Source organism: Ischnura elegans, chromosome 2, assembly GCF_921293095.1.
Source record: "Ischnura elegans chromosome 2, ioIscEleg1.1, whole genome shotgun sequence".
Lineage (NCBI taxonomy): Eukaryota > Metazoa > Arthropoda > Insecta > Odonata > Coenagrionidae > Ischnura > Ischnura elegans.
Window position 1 is genome coordinate 115,008,041 of NC_060247.1, and position 18,130 is coordinate 115,026,170.

The window sequence follows — 18,130 nt, forward strand, 5'->3', positions numbered from 1 at the left end:
GCTTTAATCTCCGGGTGATGAAAGCTTATTATTTACTTTTTAGTGCATTTTATACAGTTTTTGTAAAGAGCGTGTTTTTATAAAATCTAAGGTTATTCTACTCTTTAGAGTTGAATCGTGTCATCGATTAAACCAGACCCGTTAAAAAATTTCGTCCAAAAAAATGATCATATTTTAATTATATATTATCTCATTCTATGCTGAAGTTACGATAAAAAGCTCATAAGCTCGCAGCCCGGGTCTTAAAACGCAAAAAGCAAAATTCCTAGCCAGTTGATTCCTTGTTTATAAAAAAATTTGTCTTATCCTAATCTCAGCAGTAATTGGCTTTTTGCCTCTAAGGTGCATGTTACTGAAGATATAACACCTACGAAGAAAAACCCAAAAGTAGCCGGTCTCTAATGCGTGCCAAAAACTTAACGTTAGTTACGGTCATCGCAATGAAATGGCCCTGGTCTAACCTTCAATAACCTTACATTAACAATGTATAATTGAAAAATAGTCCTATTCTAAATTATTTTCTAGCCATACTTTCAATAACAAGCGTAGGGATTCAACTTCAAAGTTGGGTCTCTGTAAGGGTATCTTAATAAATACATTCTTTTTCCGCATTTACTACGTTTGCCAGGCAAACAACTCGAGTAACTAACTCCCTTTTAAACGGTATAACAGCAACTGTCTTTTATTATAAAATTTAGAGCTACATCTCTGTCATGAAGTATCGGCGTGTTCTTAACACTCAGCTATTATTTCCGAAGAAATTAATTTAACATTTATCCTCTTAGAAATGTTATACACAGGAAACATGATACATTGAAGCATGATTTTAATCAAGTTAGAATTTTCAATCAAATTTCAAATGCTCATTTATCCTCCTACAATATTCTAGACGATGCGAAACTAAAGGATTTTATTTTTTTGAGAATAATCTGTTTCTTAAGTTCTAAAACGAATGAGATCAATCAGACTTTATCCTGAGTTCCCCGTTGAATGAGTGTTCTGACTAATGCAAATTCATCAAGGCAGATTTTTGAAGCAAAGTGTTTTGCTTATACTAATCGTATTATAGATGTGCGATTGCTGATGGCGTTGTTTTTAAAATATTCTCCGTGTTTTAACACTGGATGTACCTTTCGCAATACACGCAAATATTTTTAGATTTGACTCAATTAATCTGCCTCAGTATTTATTTCCGTTGCCCTTCTGACCGAGAGATAACACTCTCATAAATTTCTTCAAGGAAATTGTCTTCTTATTCATTCATTTACAAGCCTCTTAAATGAGACATTCTGATTTTTAAGTGCTTATTTCTTCTAATATAGGACGAAAATGTTTTTATGTTATCTGGTGGCAGAGAATATAGTGAATGTGAGAAAGCGAATGGGGCGAAATTGATTACGAAGGTTTTTCAATCAAGAAGGGAAAAAGTTTTTTATAGCATTCAAATTAGATTTTCCCCGTGTAATTAAAATTTTCCTAGTGTATATGCTATTTAAGGTACATAAAAACGCATTTGAATACATCTTATTTTATACCTGGAGCTTAAACCTGCCGAAGGAAATGAATTTTTGAAGATTGATGAATAAATACAAAATGAACTGATTGTTAAATATATATTAACCAAAATGCTGATTTTGTAAATATTAATAAGAATCAAACTAACTTTCAGATTAGCAATTTAATCTGAAATTCAATAACTGCCGGCTTGGATATCATTGAAGAATAATCCAATTCAGTGTTCTGTGTATGTTTTCAATCAATTTTTTACGCCTGATGGTTACGATTAATTTCTGTGGTTGAAATGGAAGAAAAATACATAAATTTGATCGAAATAAGTCGATATCAGAAAAAAAGTTTGAGAAAATTGAATGAAAGAGTTACTACCTTCATTTTTCCGCTTAATGATATAAATTCCAAATAAATATCTCGAATAAAAGTGATTTAAATGAAAAAAGGACTGCATCGATTTCGGTGGTTTTCTTATATGGTTAATATAAATGTAGAGAAAACTACCCCAAGTATGTTTAGCCCATAAAATTTCTTACGTCCTAGAAACTCCAAAATGATACTGTGTACCAAATTGAACGCCTATACGTTCATTAGTTTTCGATATATGCTGATTATACGAGAGTCTTTCAATTTGGATTATTTTTAAGGAGGTAGATGTGATTTGAATATTTGCATCGCGTTTTTCAAGCACTTGCGTTGCCCTTTTTTCTGGTATCGCATGAGTGAGTTCATGTTCCTTTTGTATGACATGGCTCCCATACATTTTTGGCTAAGTTCTTCCTGAATTTCGCTGCATTGAGTGGCAATGAGGTATAGGTAAAAAAACCACTGGTCGTAGTCCGTACTAATTTAATGAAAGCTAATCCTGGTGACCTAGAAAATAGCAAATAGTTGCCAAAACCCGGATCATTTTGAATTAAAATGGTGTGGAGTATTATGAGTATTTGTTTCAGCATGAGAGAACAATCCTTCCGCAAAGTCACGCCAGAAACCATTTAACACGAAAGCGTAGGTAGCTAGACGTCATCATGATCACGAGTCAACAATCCGAAGATTGGTCTGACGCAAGTCCCTACTCAATTCTCCTATCGACTAATCTTAATCGGCTGAGCTTTTTTTTACATTTACGTAGGCTTAATTTGTGGGATCACGACATCAAAATAGAAAGCGTGTCACCAATAACGACTAATTTTTGCTCAATTTTTATTTGTAACTCCCCTCATGGAAACTGTCAGTTTATTAGTAACCTCAATGTAGATGATATTTTGGGATATTTTGGGCGATATTTGATGGACTTCCTTGATATTGGGGATAGAAGGAAAGATTCTGCATTTTAACTGCGTATTTTCTATCCCTTAATTTGTAATCTCTTAATTTCATTTGTAACATTATGCTAGTCGTAACCTTGCTATTCACTTCCTAAATGTTTACATCAGCTTCCTTTTTTTATTTAAAAAATGTTTGGGTCGAGTCCTGCATAAATTATGTCCCATGACATGCGCAAAAAGTCCCCGTTTCAGAGTCCGATTTTTTTCGGTATATTCATGAATAAATACGAAGGCTTACTACTAACTTTCAAGCAATACGTGTGTCAAATAGAGATCCACCTCTCTACCGTTTTCACTGTTTTTTCTTCCGATATTGTTTAATTTCATCTCTGATTGAGTCTTTATTTCGTGACGCATTGTATTTACTTATCCAGAGCTTGAAAGCTGGCGTGGAGTATGTACCGTGGAGTAAATACGAGAGCGATTTTCGGCCTGTTCTCATGCAACTAATATTGCAAGGAAGAAACCCCAGGTCGCGTGAGCCTTCCCCCTTCGGACTACTTCAGACCCCTCCGTGTCTGGGTAGATCGTGGATCGGCTGTTTCCCACGACGGCTTGTGTTTTTATGTTGTCAAATTAGAGTGAAATATATTTCCATATTCAGGGATGCCGACTTACAAGAAAATATTGGGGGGGCTCTAATCGGGGAACTTTCCCCGGGAAATTTTATAAGTAGCGAGTTTTAAGTTTTTTAATCATTTTAGAAGAGTCATATGATCAACATTAGAACCCTGAAAACTCGAATCTCGATATCTGGACACTCCGGGGAAAATCAACTAGCCTGACACATTTTTCCTAACACCCATAACGAAGTTTTAGGGGGCTCGGGCCCCCTCAGGCCCCGTGGAGTCGGCGCCTCTGTCCATATTTAACACTCTATAAGACGGAGAGGTATCAGGATGGTATTGAAATAGTGTTCTTGTGTATTTTATTTACTATATTTGCCATTATATTATGGAACGCGTTGACGCCAGCTGTGGGATAATGAGCTGCCACCTTCTTGTGCTCTTCTGCATACATTTTCTCTGAGGACAGATCTGTTTCTCCTCTCGGGATGCGCATTTGCGGCCCGCTTCACACGTTTGACCTGGGAATGCCGTGATGCTGCCGATCGAAAGTGAAACGAGGTTATTTAAATGCATCCTCGTACCCATCCATGCGTAGCCGCTCCCCTCCTCGACTCGACAATCGAGCTATTCCGCTGGCGGTGCCATCTATCGCCGGATCACGCAACTCCTTCCTGCGCGCGTCTTTTGGCCCATTTGGTGGGGAATGGGTCGAGAGGGGTCTTTTGAGGGGCTGGAAGGGGTTTAAGGGGTTGGGAAGTGGGGTGGGGGTGCGAAAAGAAGGGGTGAGAGGGTTCCATGAATGGTGAGGGGTGTATTTGGGCGATAATATTCGTGTCGCACGGAGATAGGATCATATAATGTACACGATACCATCCCCCCTCCTCGATATTAAAGCTGGTCTACCGCGATTAGGCGATACAAAACTTGCACATACATTATTCAAAATTTCCGTCACTATTTTTAAGAGATACTGATTTCCTATGCGACACTAATTGAACGGGAAGGCCTAATTTGTCTTTGAAGAATGCAGATTTGACATAGAACGTAATAATTGTAATTACTTCCTGCTGATAAAATTGTTAATTATTACAATGATTTCTTTTTTCCTTTCCAAATTTCATTTAACTAACTTATTTTGAAACATGTATCGTAAGTGTTGTATTAATAACAAACTTTTTATTTCCATGAGTTATCTTCTTTTAAATTTTTTATCAAGAGTACTATAACGCACTGCATATTTTATTATTTTATTTTTGGGAAAGAGATCTATATTCTAGTGTTGCCTACATTTTTGTACGAGTTAGGCATTCACTTCCAATAAGTCCCGTTGAAATTTTCGGATTCCTAATGATTAGCAAACGGGAGCTGATTTAAGTCGTTGTTTTGGAGGGAATAGTTCATTATTTTCGCGGCTATTTGGTGTTATGCAAAACCACACTGCAACATTTTGTCTAATATGCGTAGACAAGTGACTTTTAGGTATGAATCAAATATTTTTTCCCCATTACTTTACTTGTTAAGCTGGTGATTTATAAACTTACACAGGAGAAACAGCTTTAAGATTACCTTTTACTTTTCTAAAGTGGCCTTTCGCCTCAGTTTTGCCGGGACAGTCTCTGTTAGGACCGACTTTAGTGTACCCCGTCGGTTTCCGAAAATTCTCTACAATGTCCCGGTTTCGTGCAATTCTGGGAATCGCGTTTTTATAATAACAGAAAGCGTAACACAATACGGCAGTATGAGTTCAGAGTTTCGGTTGTCGGAAAAGGAAAAAATTAAATAACAATGATGAAAATAATCTTGGATTTAAAACCCATTTCCATGGGGTAAGGCTATAGGTTTATGGTCTTCACTGGGGACCACTAACAAAGACAAGATATAACTAGTTACCCGGTCTAGGCCGAAACATTCATGCCCACCCTATTTTCCCTTTTTTCCTGTAGTTTGGATGGAGGCTGGCGCCCCCCACCCAACCTTAATCTGCCCCATGTGGCACTTTTGTCACAGTTCGTGGTGTGTGGTGTGGGGTGCGGATGCACGCTTGAGCTGCACTTTCGCAGTCGGCGTTTGGATGGGTGGATGGGATGAAAGGGTAGGGGTGGGGATGCGTTTCCCCCTCATCGGCGGCGCACCTCCTTCCTTCCCCCTCCCCCTTTATCTCCCCCTCCCCCTCTACATTCCCCCCTCCCCTTGGGATTGCTGCTGCATTGCGGCTTTCGCGCGCCCCCTTTTGCTGTAAGCGGAGGGGGTTGGTTGTGTTTTGGTTGGCGGGGACGTTTGATCAACGCCACGAACCAACCGACGCACGCATTGGCGCACGTGCTTCCGTGTGGTGGTCCCACGTCTCGGAGCACGGCCGCCGCCGCTCAAGTTTCGCCTCGAAAGTCAACTCTTCCCAGGGGCCGGTTTGCAGAAAATTAAATGAAGCCTTTGACGAAAAACTTTGTTCATTATCGTGTGAGCGGTATTTTTATCGCAAAAATATTGATTCAACTATGTATATCTCTGGTTTATCCTTGTCTAATACTCTAGTATCCTTCGTGCACATCGGCTTTCATTGGTCACACGGCTGGTTCATAGAAAAAAATAGAGATAAATTTAATTAGGTACTTAAGGATTATTGGCTCTTTAGAGCTTATAAAAATGTAACGCTTACTGAACGATCTATCATTCTTCTAAACTAACCGCAATATGCCAGTTACCCTTTGATGAAATTCATTTCAGTTGTTTCTCAATTGCCGCAGTGTCTTTTCCGGAGTTGACTTTTCCATTACAAATTATATTAATGTTATTTTTAATCCCGAGATCTTCTCTTTCATGGTTACTTGTTTAAGTTAACAGAACACCCATGAAACGAATGACGATGGCACTGCGAGTTCCAAATAGCTCACGCTAATTTTCCCGTCAATTCGAAACGAACCAAACCCCATTGATAATTTTTGCGTTAATTTTGCAATTCTCTGCTCTAATGAACCGAGTAATTTATTACTGAGTACTGGAATCTCACGCTCTAAAGAATTTTGTTAACATTGAAGATTCGTGTCTGATTTATGCATGGCTACCTTAATTTTTCTGACCAGCGCGCAAACCCGAGAGAAGTTCATTCATTGAAGAATCTAATATTCAATATCAATAAAAAAGCCATATTTGTTTAATGAATTTGAAAAAAATGTTTTCATAGAGAAACAGAATTGAAATAATGTTATAAAAATCCCCCGTAGGAACGTGTTGAATTTTCTTGCCGAACTTACCTTGGTGAAGTGAATTTATATTGAAACTTCGTACCATTAGTACATAGCACCAGTTTATTGAGGTGGGACGGCAGTGCAAAAAATTAAAATGAAAACAATTTCTTCCACCATTTGATATTTCATGATCTGCATTTCAGTTCGGAAATGGCACAGAATTATTCCGACTCATGAAAAAACAAGTCCTTGGAAAAATTAAAAACAACTAAATCGTTACTCTGAAATGGTTTACGATAAATTTGGAAAATTGAAGCTGTAAATGTTTCGGATATGAGTATTTCTGCGGATGTATGTGAAATGGCAAATAATAAAAAAATTTTACATTGATTTGGATATTTTATTTCAATGTACAATTTTTCAAATGACTTGTAATATTGTTTTAAACTTATGTGGTCCATTATGATCAGCGATCTTCTATTGGGCACACCCACGTCAAAGAGTTTGGTCTCCGCTGCTGGAAACTTCCTCAGGGTTATGGCATTTTTTATCGCATGTCAGTGTTTGATGTCCTCTGAGAGTGAAGGTGTAAGAGGGTTGATGTAAGGAGTGGGGTGAAGTTTCTTTTGTTTCCGAAAATGACTGGAAGCCACGATGAATTAATGGCATATCCTGGTCTCAGAATTATTTTCGTGTTTTCTCATTGTGAGGGCCTACCGCATTTATTAGGTTAAACATTGACGCGCTCAAACAATAGGGTAGTTTCCTTCATCAAAGAAAACGAAAGGCATTGATTGCGATTCGTTACCCACCATTAGTGTATTCAAAATATACAAATTATTTCGTTTTAGAAATAGCCGTTTAGACGAATGGCAATGGTCCATTTTTATCCTAATTTGAAAAGGGCCAGATTGGCGCCCATGCGATGCCACTCCACGTGACGTCACAGGGACCTAGTTTCTATACGAGAAGATAGGAGTTATACATCGTCTGAGGTTACCAATGCATGCATGAGGCGTAGAGCTCAGGGAAACATGTCTTAATAATCACTTATTAAAACTGGCTAAGGTCGGAAAGTTTTCCTCATTTGATAAGGTATTAATAATCCTTATTTAAGACAAGCGCTACCAGCCAGCAGGGTACTCAGCTACCCGCTAGCAGCCTGCGTCGTATCAGCGCTAAGCCTCGCCTCAAGGTCACCTCACAGGGGGGCAGCGGGAACCAGAAATAAGTCTCACGGAGAGATTTCCCGGCATTCATACGTACGCGTCGCGTTTTCGCGCGCTTGAAAATTTTCACTTTTCATTTGATCGCGAAAAATAGATATCGTCATTTAAAAATCTAAATGCGTGAAATACGTAATCCTGGTGTAATAATCTTTCGATTGAGGCAATAAAAAAATAATAGGAAACCACCCTATTGTAATCACCCTGAAGAAGGCTCCACAAGCGGAAAAGGCTCTGTTGGTAGATTTGACGCGGATATACCCGAAAGAAAATCGCTGGACATGATGGAAAGTATTAAACAGTATTTCAAGTCTTTCGAGAAACTGTGTATGGAAGGAAAATGTTCCAATCAATGTAAAAAAATAATTATTTTCCACTCAGGGCGTCACATCTATCCCGAGAGATCTGGGATGCTTTCAAAAATCGGATTTTGTCGGCAAAAAGGGTCATTCCGACCGCTGTGCACTGTGTCCGATGGCTGATGCATTTTGATATTCACGCGTAGAGTTACACTCTTGTCGCACCAGCTGTCGTCTCGCGACTGGATGAGTTCAACGCAAACAATCCGCGCTTCTTTCGTGTGCATATCTCTATGTGGGATCTCGAAAATGCGAGAATCCTTGGGTGTCCGCCAGATACGGAGCGTTCTACGTAGCTGTCGGACACCCGCTCGATCGGCGTTTTCGGATCACTCGCGTAAAAAAAGATGCTATCTTCTTCAAATGCTCAGCCAATGAGTATAAAAATCCTCTATTCTTTTTTTTTCGCTCAGGGTTCAAATGTTCATGGTAAGAGTAAGATCGTTGTCTACGCTTGCATGTATCTCAATTTGGAAAATGTCATTTTTTAATAATTTTCTCGTATTATTTTATAATTCATATACTGGCAAATTAAATACAGGGTCTACTCTGCTTATCCGAAACATTTCAGAATGATACGATAAGTTTTCACTCACGATCGTGGAATTGCGCGAATGCATGAACGAAATTAGAACAGGGGCTATTTTGCCGTCTCTCATACACACATTCTCGCATGTATTCTAGCAATTCACCGCTTTACACGACGCAATTTTGATTGCGCCATCGCACGTACGTCAGATTGCGCAATTCCGTGTACCGTGTAAAACGGCGACAACACGTATCTCAAAAATAGCAACTTTTCAGGAAAGAACGATTAAATGTCTTTTACTTGTACACAGAAATTAAAAACCAAAAGTTCATAAAACTGAAAAAGAAGCATTCATTTGCAAACAAAGGGTTGGTTTTTGCTTGTATTTTATTTTTTAATGTTATTACACTTTGTTTAAATTACCTATCTCAAACCGGCTATATTTGAGATACGTGTTGTTAGAACTTAGCCATCGATATGTGGATAAGTACAACTACCTTTCATTTCAATGTGTGGAAGGAGGCCGAGATGAGTTCGCAGGAAGCCATTTCAGTTGTTTCATACTTGCCAGAATTATTTAGTTTGACCGGTGTCACTTATTCGCCGGTATTACTCTAAAATAGAGCCAAGTGTATTAATTTGGGAGGAATCGACTTTATTCAATCTCTGATGATTAGGGGTTTTGGGTTTACGCGTGGTTAAGTAGAACCACCTCAAATTCAGAATCGAATAAAAATTGAGTTTTAGTCGTTAAGAGTCTATCACATTCTTAGGCTAATGTTAGTGGAACCTTATTTCCAAAATTAAGGAATAAATTCGATTAATTCGGATCTGTATAAATTTTTTTATAAGTAATTCTTGTCCTGTATAAATAATTCTTGTAATGTAAATAATTAATTCTTCTTCTCTCATGTTTCAGTTCTCCTCAGCGAACCAATCGAGAATGATGACCTGCAGTTCAAAACGCTGAAGATCACAGATTTTGGTCTTGCAAGGGAAGTATATAAGACAACTCGGATGTCTGCTGCTGGGACCTATGCGTGGATGGCTCCGGAAGTCATAAAAACCTCAACCTTCTCCAAAGCTTCAGACGTGTGGAGGTGAGTCTGAACCTGAGCTAAATTGCCTAAGCCTGAATGAGCTAACTTTGCTCACACGAGGTTCGGGTTGATGTGTTGCCTACAGTGTTGGCTTCCCACTTGGTGGGCTTGGGTTCAAATCCCAGCTGTGGCAGAAATATTTCAGAGATTGAGTGCATGGATGATCCTTGCTTGAGTGCTTTGTGGAGAGCATTTTAAGTACAGCTCTCCATCCGTTGGATGGAATGTTAAGCTGTGGTCTCATAGGCGCCTTTCATTAAGAGTAAGCTAATGCCATTGCTGGAGTTCTCTCCAGCCTACCTTCTCATACCCTTCCCTCATGGTGCAAATCACCACAGCTCTCCATCTCCTGTAAAATGTACCTAATGGCCATCCGTGAGTTACGGATGTCCTGAGCCATGCCTTCCATACTTATGGAAATCAGGCATTCTCTGGGGGTTCTTTAAAAGTATATTTTTTTTAGATTTCTCTTTCTAAAATTATTGTTTATTTCAATTTCCTGCGTAGCAATAATCTTTTCTTAGTTCTTGTGCAAGTTATCTATATTTAATAAATAGGCCTACTACTTGCTTCTCAAGCTTAAGAATTGCTAGGAAGTCATGGATACTACATTAGGTGTCTTTTAATTCGTATCCTTGTCATAAATTTCTTCTTATTTAAAATATTGTTTTTGTCGTGATTTTTTAAATTTGAATTAAATAGATTTTTAGCAAAATACTATTAACCTAGCTTATGGACATTCTTAGGAACATAACTTATTTGTAACCACCCATGTACTCGGTATAGACGATCACTCTTCATTCCATTCTTGAATCCTATTCTCTTCCTCCCTATTCCCTTCTTATCATCTTTCCTTTAACTGCACAATATTTACGGGTCATTCCATGTCAACTCAACCAGGGTCCCACGCCCACCTTCTCAGATTTTGACCATTTTTTTCCTGTTGTTAGTTTCAACCTTAGTTAAGAATAATCCAAAATATTTAAGACCCATTGCAAGTATTTTCCAAGGTATGAGTGTTTGAAGTCAATGAGACACATAAGTGCTGTAGCCTGCCATTTTACAACCATCACTAAAATAAATCATAGATGCACTATCAATCATGGAAGCAACTTCAGGTTTAATTTTCCTGAAAGAGGGAGGATAGATAGAAGTTATGTTAAAAAACTTGGTCACCTAATTGGTGTCCCTTTTTTGTTATTATAAGTTGAAAAAGTGGCATTTTTCAACAAAAAACATTAGTGGAATGATCATTTTCATAAGATTTATCAACAAATAAATTCCAAATTACCCAAAACCTCACTCTCTTTTAAAGTTGGTGGTCTTTACCATGTTTACAGAGGTTGTTGTGGCTTTTATGTGATATATGCGATTTTTACATGTGTTTGAAAATGTCACTGTTTTGTCGAAATATATCAAAAGTGCATTTTTTGAGCAATTATGGAAAAAAAAGTTAGATCAAAAAAGAAAGGTGGAGGGAGGGAAACGTGGCAGAGAAAGGACGAAAATGAGCCAATCATGGTTTGGCAGGGCAGTATGATGTAAGAGGGGGTGGTGCATACTGCTTAATATGCATGTCTTTGTGCGTGTAGATATTTTGCATTTTCATAAGTGGTTATTTTTTATATCTGTTGAGAAAAAGTGCAAAGCATTAAAATCCTGGATACAGTGAAACCGTATAAAATTCCATATATGTACTATTAGGTCTTCAAACTCAGCATATGTATTCAAAATCCACTTCATGCCTCCTAAATAAAGTTTGGTGTGGTGTACATATAGCAGGTATGGGGTAAGGGGGCACCTAGAGTGTAAACAGGGTACGTGTATTCCTTAGATGTGTATATGTACTAAATATCCTTTGGAATTTAAATCATGACATTTGAAACTTACTTTATTGTTGTTGCCAGATTATTGTGAATATTTAATGCCAACCTTAGTTATTATGGTTTATGGGTATTTATGTTCATAGATATTATTTCACCACTCTTAGCTTGAAAAATGTTTTTGCTACATAATGTGAAATTATTTTATTTTAAAACAAATGTGAACAAGTCAAAACTAGTTTTAGTATTTACTTTGAATGCCAAGAGAACAGTTCAAGCCTTTTCTTTCATTGTTTGGATTCCTTATACTGTTTACCATGCCATTTAAATTTGACTTCTTTACATTTTTTATCCTCTCCACAGCTATGGTGTCTTACTATGGGAATTACTGACTGGAGAGACACCTTACAAGGGAATAGATGCTTTAGCCGTTGCATATGGGGTTGCTGTGAACAAGCTCACACTGCCAATTCCGTCAACATGCCCTGGGCCATGGAGAGAATTAATGGAAGGTTAGTTAAATACTCAAATAATACTAGAAAATTATTGCATTTGTGTTTATTATGAGTTTTATTATTACTCCTTGTGGAGTATTCATTGAAATATGAATGTGCAGATCTTGATGGACCAGGGTAGAACACAATGGTTTTAATGTCTTCTATGTCTGAATTTTATGGTCACTCCTATTCTTACTATTTAAAAAATTAAATTATTTTTGGGCCAACCTTTATCTTCTGCTAGAATTTGTGCTGTTAGCCCAGTGGGACGTATCAATCAAGTACCTATATGAGCCAGCTTCTGGAGTAGTATTCATTTAACTCTGATATGAAATTTACCTCTGCTGAAATTACTCATTTGCTTTGTTTTGCCATTTTTATCTTTTCCAATGATTTTTTATTGTACTTGTATAATTTAATGGGTATAGCAAGGGAAATCCAAAAACTCTTGTAATTTGTTTGTACAAAAACTTGATAATACAACCTGGAATTTTTTTTAATTCTTGAACTTTGAAAAACCTGTATATTTTGACTATGCTGAATGGCCAACAGTTAGTTATGAAATAGGAACCTATTTCCCCAAATTGAAGGATATTATTGAGCTCTGCCTTGAGTATAAACATGTAATCCTAAAAAGTAATGCAGGATAGATACCTTTTTAATTGGAATTCTAATTTTCCTTCAATCGAGAACTTAATGGGAAGCAGTACATTTATGCATGTCAATAACTTTTTTAAGAACAGTCATCCGTTAATCTGCTTTTTTGTTGCATTTGATTCACCTCACCTCTTTCTTATATCAACAGAGTGCTGGAATTCGGACCCTCACCATCGGCCATCATTTGAAGACATATTAGTGGCACTAGATGATATTGTACACTCAGCCTTTACCCAAACACCTCATGAATCATTCCACACAATGCAAGAAGACTGGAAGCTTGAAATTGAAGAAGTTCTTCATGGCTTGCGCATGAAAGAAAAGGTGAGTAATTTTTAGTGCTTGATCGCCCATTTTGAAGCTCTCAATTAATTGAAAGCCTTTTACCATCACTACTATACAACTAGAAAGCTGATTAAATGATTTTATAAAATGGTAATTCATATGTCTACATCTCATCTTACTTTACATTTATTTAGTACCATTTTGCTCTAACCTGCTGTCTATTTTATCTTAGCATTAGGATAATTATTAACTATTTAATGACATTAATTTTCCTTAGTGACTTACTTAGTGACATGGCAGCTGTTTCATTTGGAAATTTGATTCCTCCTGAAGGTGTTTAGTTTACTTTTAACCTTTGCCTTAGATTGTGTATGTACATGTTATTAAAATATTTTAAATGCTATTTTATTCTTCAATTTAGCTGCTGTGACGTTAAAATAGGAATAAAAGTGTCAGATATTAGGTTTCTAATTACTTAGTGCTAAATAACCTACTCTGTAATAAATTTTATTGATGAACTTTGAATATTATGGACCTATTTCAACAATGGCCTTTTTCTTGTTTTAAACTGCCCAGGCTTGTAAATCACTCGAAGAGGTGAGTTAGGTGCTTGATTGTTTGTTGTGTGGCATGCGTTGTGATCATTCTGCATGAATTTTATCTTGTTTACAAAATGTGATTGTTCATGATATCAAGTAGGTATCTCGTATTAAGGCATGCCTTTATCTACACCTCTATCCTACCTTTCATTCAATGTAACTGTTATCATTTGATGGAATATTTTTTGATAAATGAATGTGACTTTATAGCTTTGGTAGAGTTCTGATATCACTCATTTTTTGCTCATATGCGAAGAAAAATTTTGCCATCACATGTATTATCATGCACTTATCCCTGAAAAGAGAGTGTAAAATACTAACTTAATCAGTTCTTTTGTGGCCAAGAGAATTCCATGTATGTCGTCGACATCTACATATTTCAAAAGCACACCCTGCCTACAAATATATATTTTATGGGAATTTTCATCTTACTTCAAGAGTGTTCCATGTCATTTTTTTTTACTTTTGAATTATTGCTTAAAATTAATTAAATGCTTACATGCTTGAATGAAGTCACTTTTTCAAGATCAGCTTGATGACACTCCATCTTGCAAGAAACGGAATATTCAGCTTTTAATCATACCACGAATTTTATGTAACACATCCCAGGTTTTGATGTTCAACATTATCTCTTCCACATCATAACCTGGAACAACAAAAGTGGAGAGTTTAAAGTGTTGAGAACATTTTTATTTTTTATTCCTTGCAGATGTTGGGATAATTACCTTTGACTTTCGTCTTTGGCTGTCCTTTATTTATTTTCTTCACAAGCTATGATGAAATAGGCACTTCATTGTCCAACACCGTTAGTATATTTGCCTCGATGGCAAAGCAATTGGAATCTTAGTGGGCACACTAGCCAATTGGCCCCTTATCAATAGTCTGAATATTTCATAAGGATGTGTGTAAAATAATAACTGTATAATTACAATAATGTACTAAATATCACTTCCCACTTCACAATATGAGTTCCCTATCAGCAATACTTTTTTGCAAGTATGACTGGCTATGAATTTATTTTCTTGTCCCTTCTTGCTCTTTCTGAATTGCTCTATGAGTGTCAGAAGCTTTCTATAGACTAGTCTTGGCACTCATGTTGAGTCAAATGTAACCATGGGCCATTAGAAGGGTTTGTTTGCATTTGGGAGTCTTAACAGTGGACAGACTCCCATACCTCCAAATACTTCAGCGCAACATGTTCCAAGGGAATTTAGGTTAAACATCATGTTCACAAGGCTCAGGAACATGAAACGCATGATTTTTCTTGCATATTTGTGTCATTATTTTGGCTCTCATTAAAGTCTCACTCTGATTGCCCTCAAGCTTCACAGCTGAACATCCTGCCCTCTCGTTTTATTGTACATATATTGCCGCCCTTGTGGATATGTGGTGGATGTGTACTCATACCCCTCTCTGCCAATTGCCAGGAATTGCGATGCAGGGAGGAAGAACTGACAAAAGCACAGCTCCAGCAGAAGATGATTGAGGAGCACTTGCGACAGAGGGAACAGGAGCTGGCCGCTCGGGAGATTGACCTGCTTGAGCGTGAGCTGCACATCATGATCATCCAGCAGTCGTCCACGCCAACACCCAAGAAGAGGAAAGGGAAGTTCAAGCGCTCACGACTCAAATTACTCAAGAAAGAGCCGGGGCAGAATATCAGCTTCCCTTCGGGTGAGTGACCGGGGAATTTTCTTTCAATTTTTCCTCTGTTTCATTTCTTTTGCAATCAGTGTGTCTAACGACTTGGCCAATCCCCTGGGTTCTTCTCTGTGGTATGGTGTGCTCTACAGATCCCTTTCTTCTATCCTTCCATGCTACAACTCTTTTTTTCACCCTATCTACCCTTTTGATCTGGAGCTCTAGCACAGGCCTTCAAAGCTTCCATTCTTTTCTGATGAGCTTCACCATTGGTGGCAGAGCACATCCCATTCACGACCTCTATGCATTGGAGGGAGCACCCTACAAATTGGCCTCTCTAAGAACAGATAAATATACCAATGGTCATAATGAGCAAACTTCGTCAATGGGGCAGCTTGATTTACTGTGTTAGTGTGTGAGAATGGGGTAATTTATAGTTGTGAGCGACCATAGCCTGTCAACTGGAAACCCTTTTCAAACATGGTCTCGACTCGTAAGGATCCTCTGTGAGGTCTAATGAGACCCTGCTAGGTTGCCTGGGTTGAGATTTTGCTTACACACATTAGAAAACACACACACACACACTCCATGGGGTTGGCCCCAGGGAACTCTAGCAATTTTAGGGTACTTGATATGAAAGTACCTATGTGGATGTATTTCAGCATCCAACTTATCCCCCTCTGCACAGCAAAGAGTTATTTCTTGTTAATGTAAGTTAATAAAAATTTGAGGCGATAACTTTAACATCGCATTATTGCCTTGGTTGAAATGCTATTATCCACTTCTTACTTTCATTCACGTCTTCCACTTGAGCGCTTTTCTTCTCATAACCTGCACAGACTCTGATGTGCCTCTGTCCATGAAACAACAAGAAGAAGGTATCACATCACTTCCTTCATAATGAGGTTGGACGCATTTAGACTTTCATCAATGATATTTTATAGACAAAATGGGTTGCTATTTGCTTCAGGCCCGAATTTGCTTAGTTACAAATCCTGTGTAACAACCTTGGACACCTTAACAAAAATTCTTACAGAGTGAACTAGAAAGGAACTGGGTCCTCAATCCTGGATATGAGAAATTCACATTACCCTGACTTAGCCACGATTGACCTCTGCCTTCGCCTATACAAATGAGCCTCAGAGTTGAAGCTCTGACAGTCATTTTTTTCTTCTATTACGTATTGCAGCTTTGACCTCAATTATTAGTCAGATGAGCATAACCTTTTTTATTTTTTTTTGTTGAATTTGGCGGTAAGAATGATGCCATAAAGGTGAAAATTATCTTTGTAGTATGTATGTTAATTACTTGTTCATTGTGGATAATTACCTAATCTGCATTGTTTTTAGATTTCCGGCACACGATCACTGTGCAGCACACAGGGGCCATGGAGAGGAAATCACGGAATCCATCAAGTCCAAACAGTCCTCCTGGCAGTCCGAGTATACCACGGTTGAGAGCCATTGCACGTGAGTACTCAATCTCTCCCCCGGAATCTCATCTCATGTTGAAGGCTTGCCTCAAATGAGGCCAGTCTTGTTTTAAGCAATCTCATTTGCAAGTGTCATTTTGTGTTTGATGTGTAGCTATTGAAAGATAATTTCAACTGCCTCAACATAAATGTGATGTAAAATTAATAATCATCCTCTTAGTTTTATCTCTCTCTATTCGTTAAAATATATTTACTGAAATGACTGCATAAAAAATGTTGGAAATACTCAATTATTGTTTTGTGAACATATACCCTGAAATCAATGAATGCAGTAAACCCTCGCTAATCTGGACCCTTTATCAAACTTCTTTATTGATATCTATATATCCCTATAATGTGTAGGTGGGGTGATTAAAATAAGGGTTTCTACATGGTGCGATGGCTGTGGTACATATCATGCCCTGAAATTTTTCGTCGTTTAAGTGAAGTTCAATTTATTAATTTCAATTTCTCTCATTATTCCTTCTCGAAATTCTGTGCAGCCCACTACGTCATAAGTGAGTAACACGATGCATCAAATACATTCATTTTGTCCCTGAACAAATGATTTAAATTGTTATAGCTTGGTATGATTGTCACTAATGAACATTTCATTTCTCTTATTTAATGTATCTATGCATGTGATAGAATCCATTTGCTGAAATACTATGCTCTACTTTCATTCCCTATCAATGTAACGTTTGTGTTATAGGTATTGTCTATATCAGTTTTTACATCGGAATATGAATAAAAGGTTCTTAGCATTTTTTTTATCGTTAAACTTATGTATGTAAAGTATGGATTGCTAATGAAACCAGCACTTAGAATATCAAATGTCTTATTATACATAATTTATATAAATCTATCGAGATTTTGTTCATGATTTAACTTCTGATTGATCTAGCTCCACAATTGACAGAAGTATTTTGCCAAGACATTTGCATAGGCCCATTAAAATCAATGTAAATGTTGAATCGTATTGCTGATGACCTGCTCCAATGACTAGTTGATGAGTAAATTGTAATTCACATAACTCTCTCTTTGGTTTAGATTAATGAGAAATGCAGGTTTTTATTTTTTATGTAGAAAACTCCTTAACTTGAGTGTTACTTATGTACAGGCGTAAACTGCATTAGTTAGTTGTGCATGGCTACAGTTGAATTTCTCTGTAGTGTTTACTCCCGCTATATTCCACGGTGAGTTACAAGAGTTCATCTTATAGCCATTCCTCAGATCCCCATTCAACATTTGCAGTGGATAACATGCCAATTCGCATCATCCAGCTCTTCCCCACTATGTCTGTCCAAGTGGTCTCATTTGAATTAATATATGAGAAACTTCTACTGCGAGGG

At 37.5% G+C, this 18,130-nt stretch overlaps 1 protein-coding gene across 1 annotated transcript in view; it reads left to right on the top strand.

Annotated features, from left to right (window-relative positions):
- LOC124154446 (mitogen-activated protein kinase kinase kinase 10) overlaps positions 1-18,130 on the top strand; it is a 273,721-nt gene that overhangs the window by 235,287 nt on the left and 20,304 nt on the right. Inside the window, 6 exon segments of the mRNA XM_046528168.1 lie at positions 9,625-9,805; positions 11,992-12,140; positions 12,931-13,106; positions 13,644-13,664; positions 15,094-15,340; positions 16,657-16,776. Of these exon segments, the coding sequence (XP_046384124.1) occupies positions 9,625-9,805; positions 11,992-12,140; positions 12,931-13,106; positions 13,644-13,664; positions 15,094-15,340; positions 16,657-16,776 (894 nt within the window).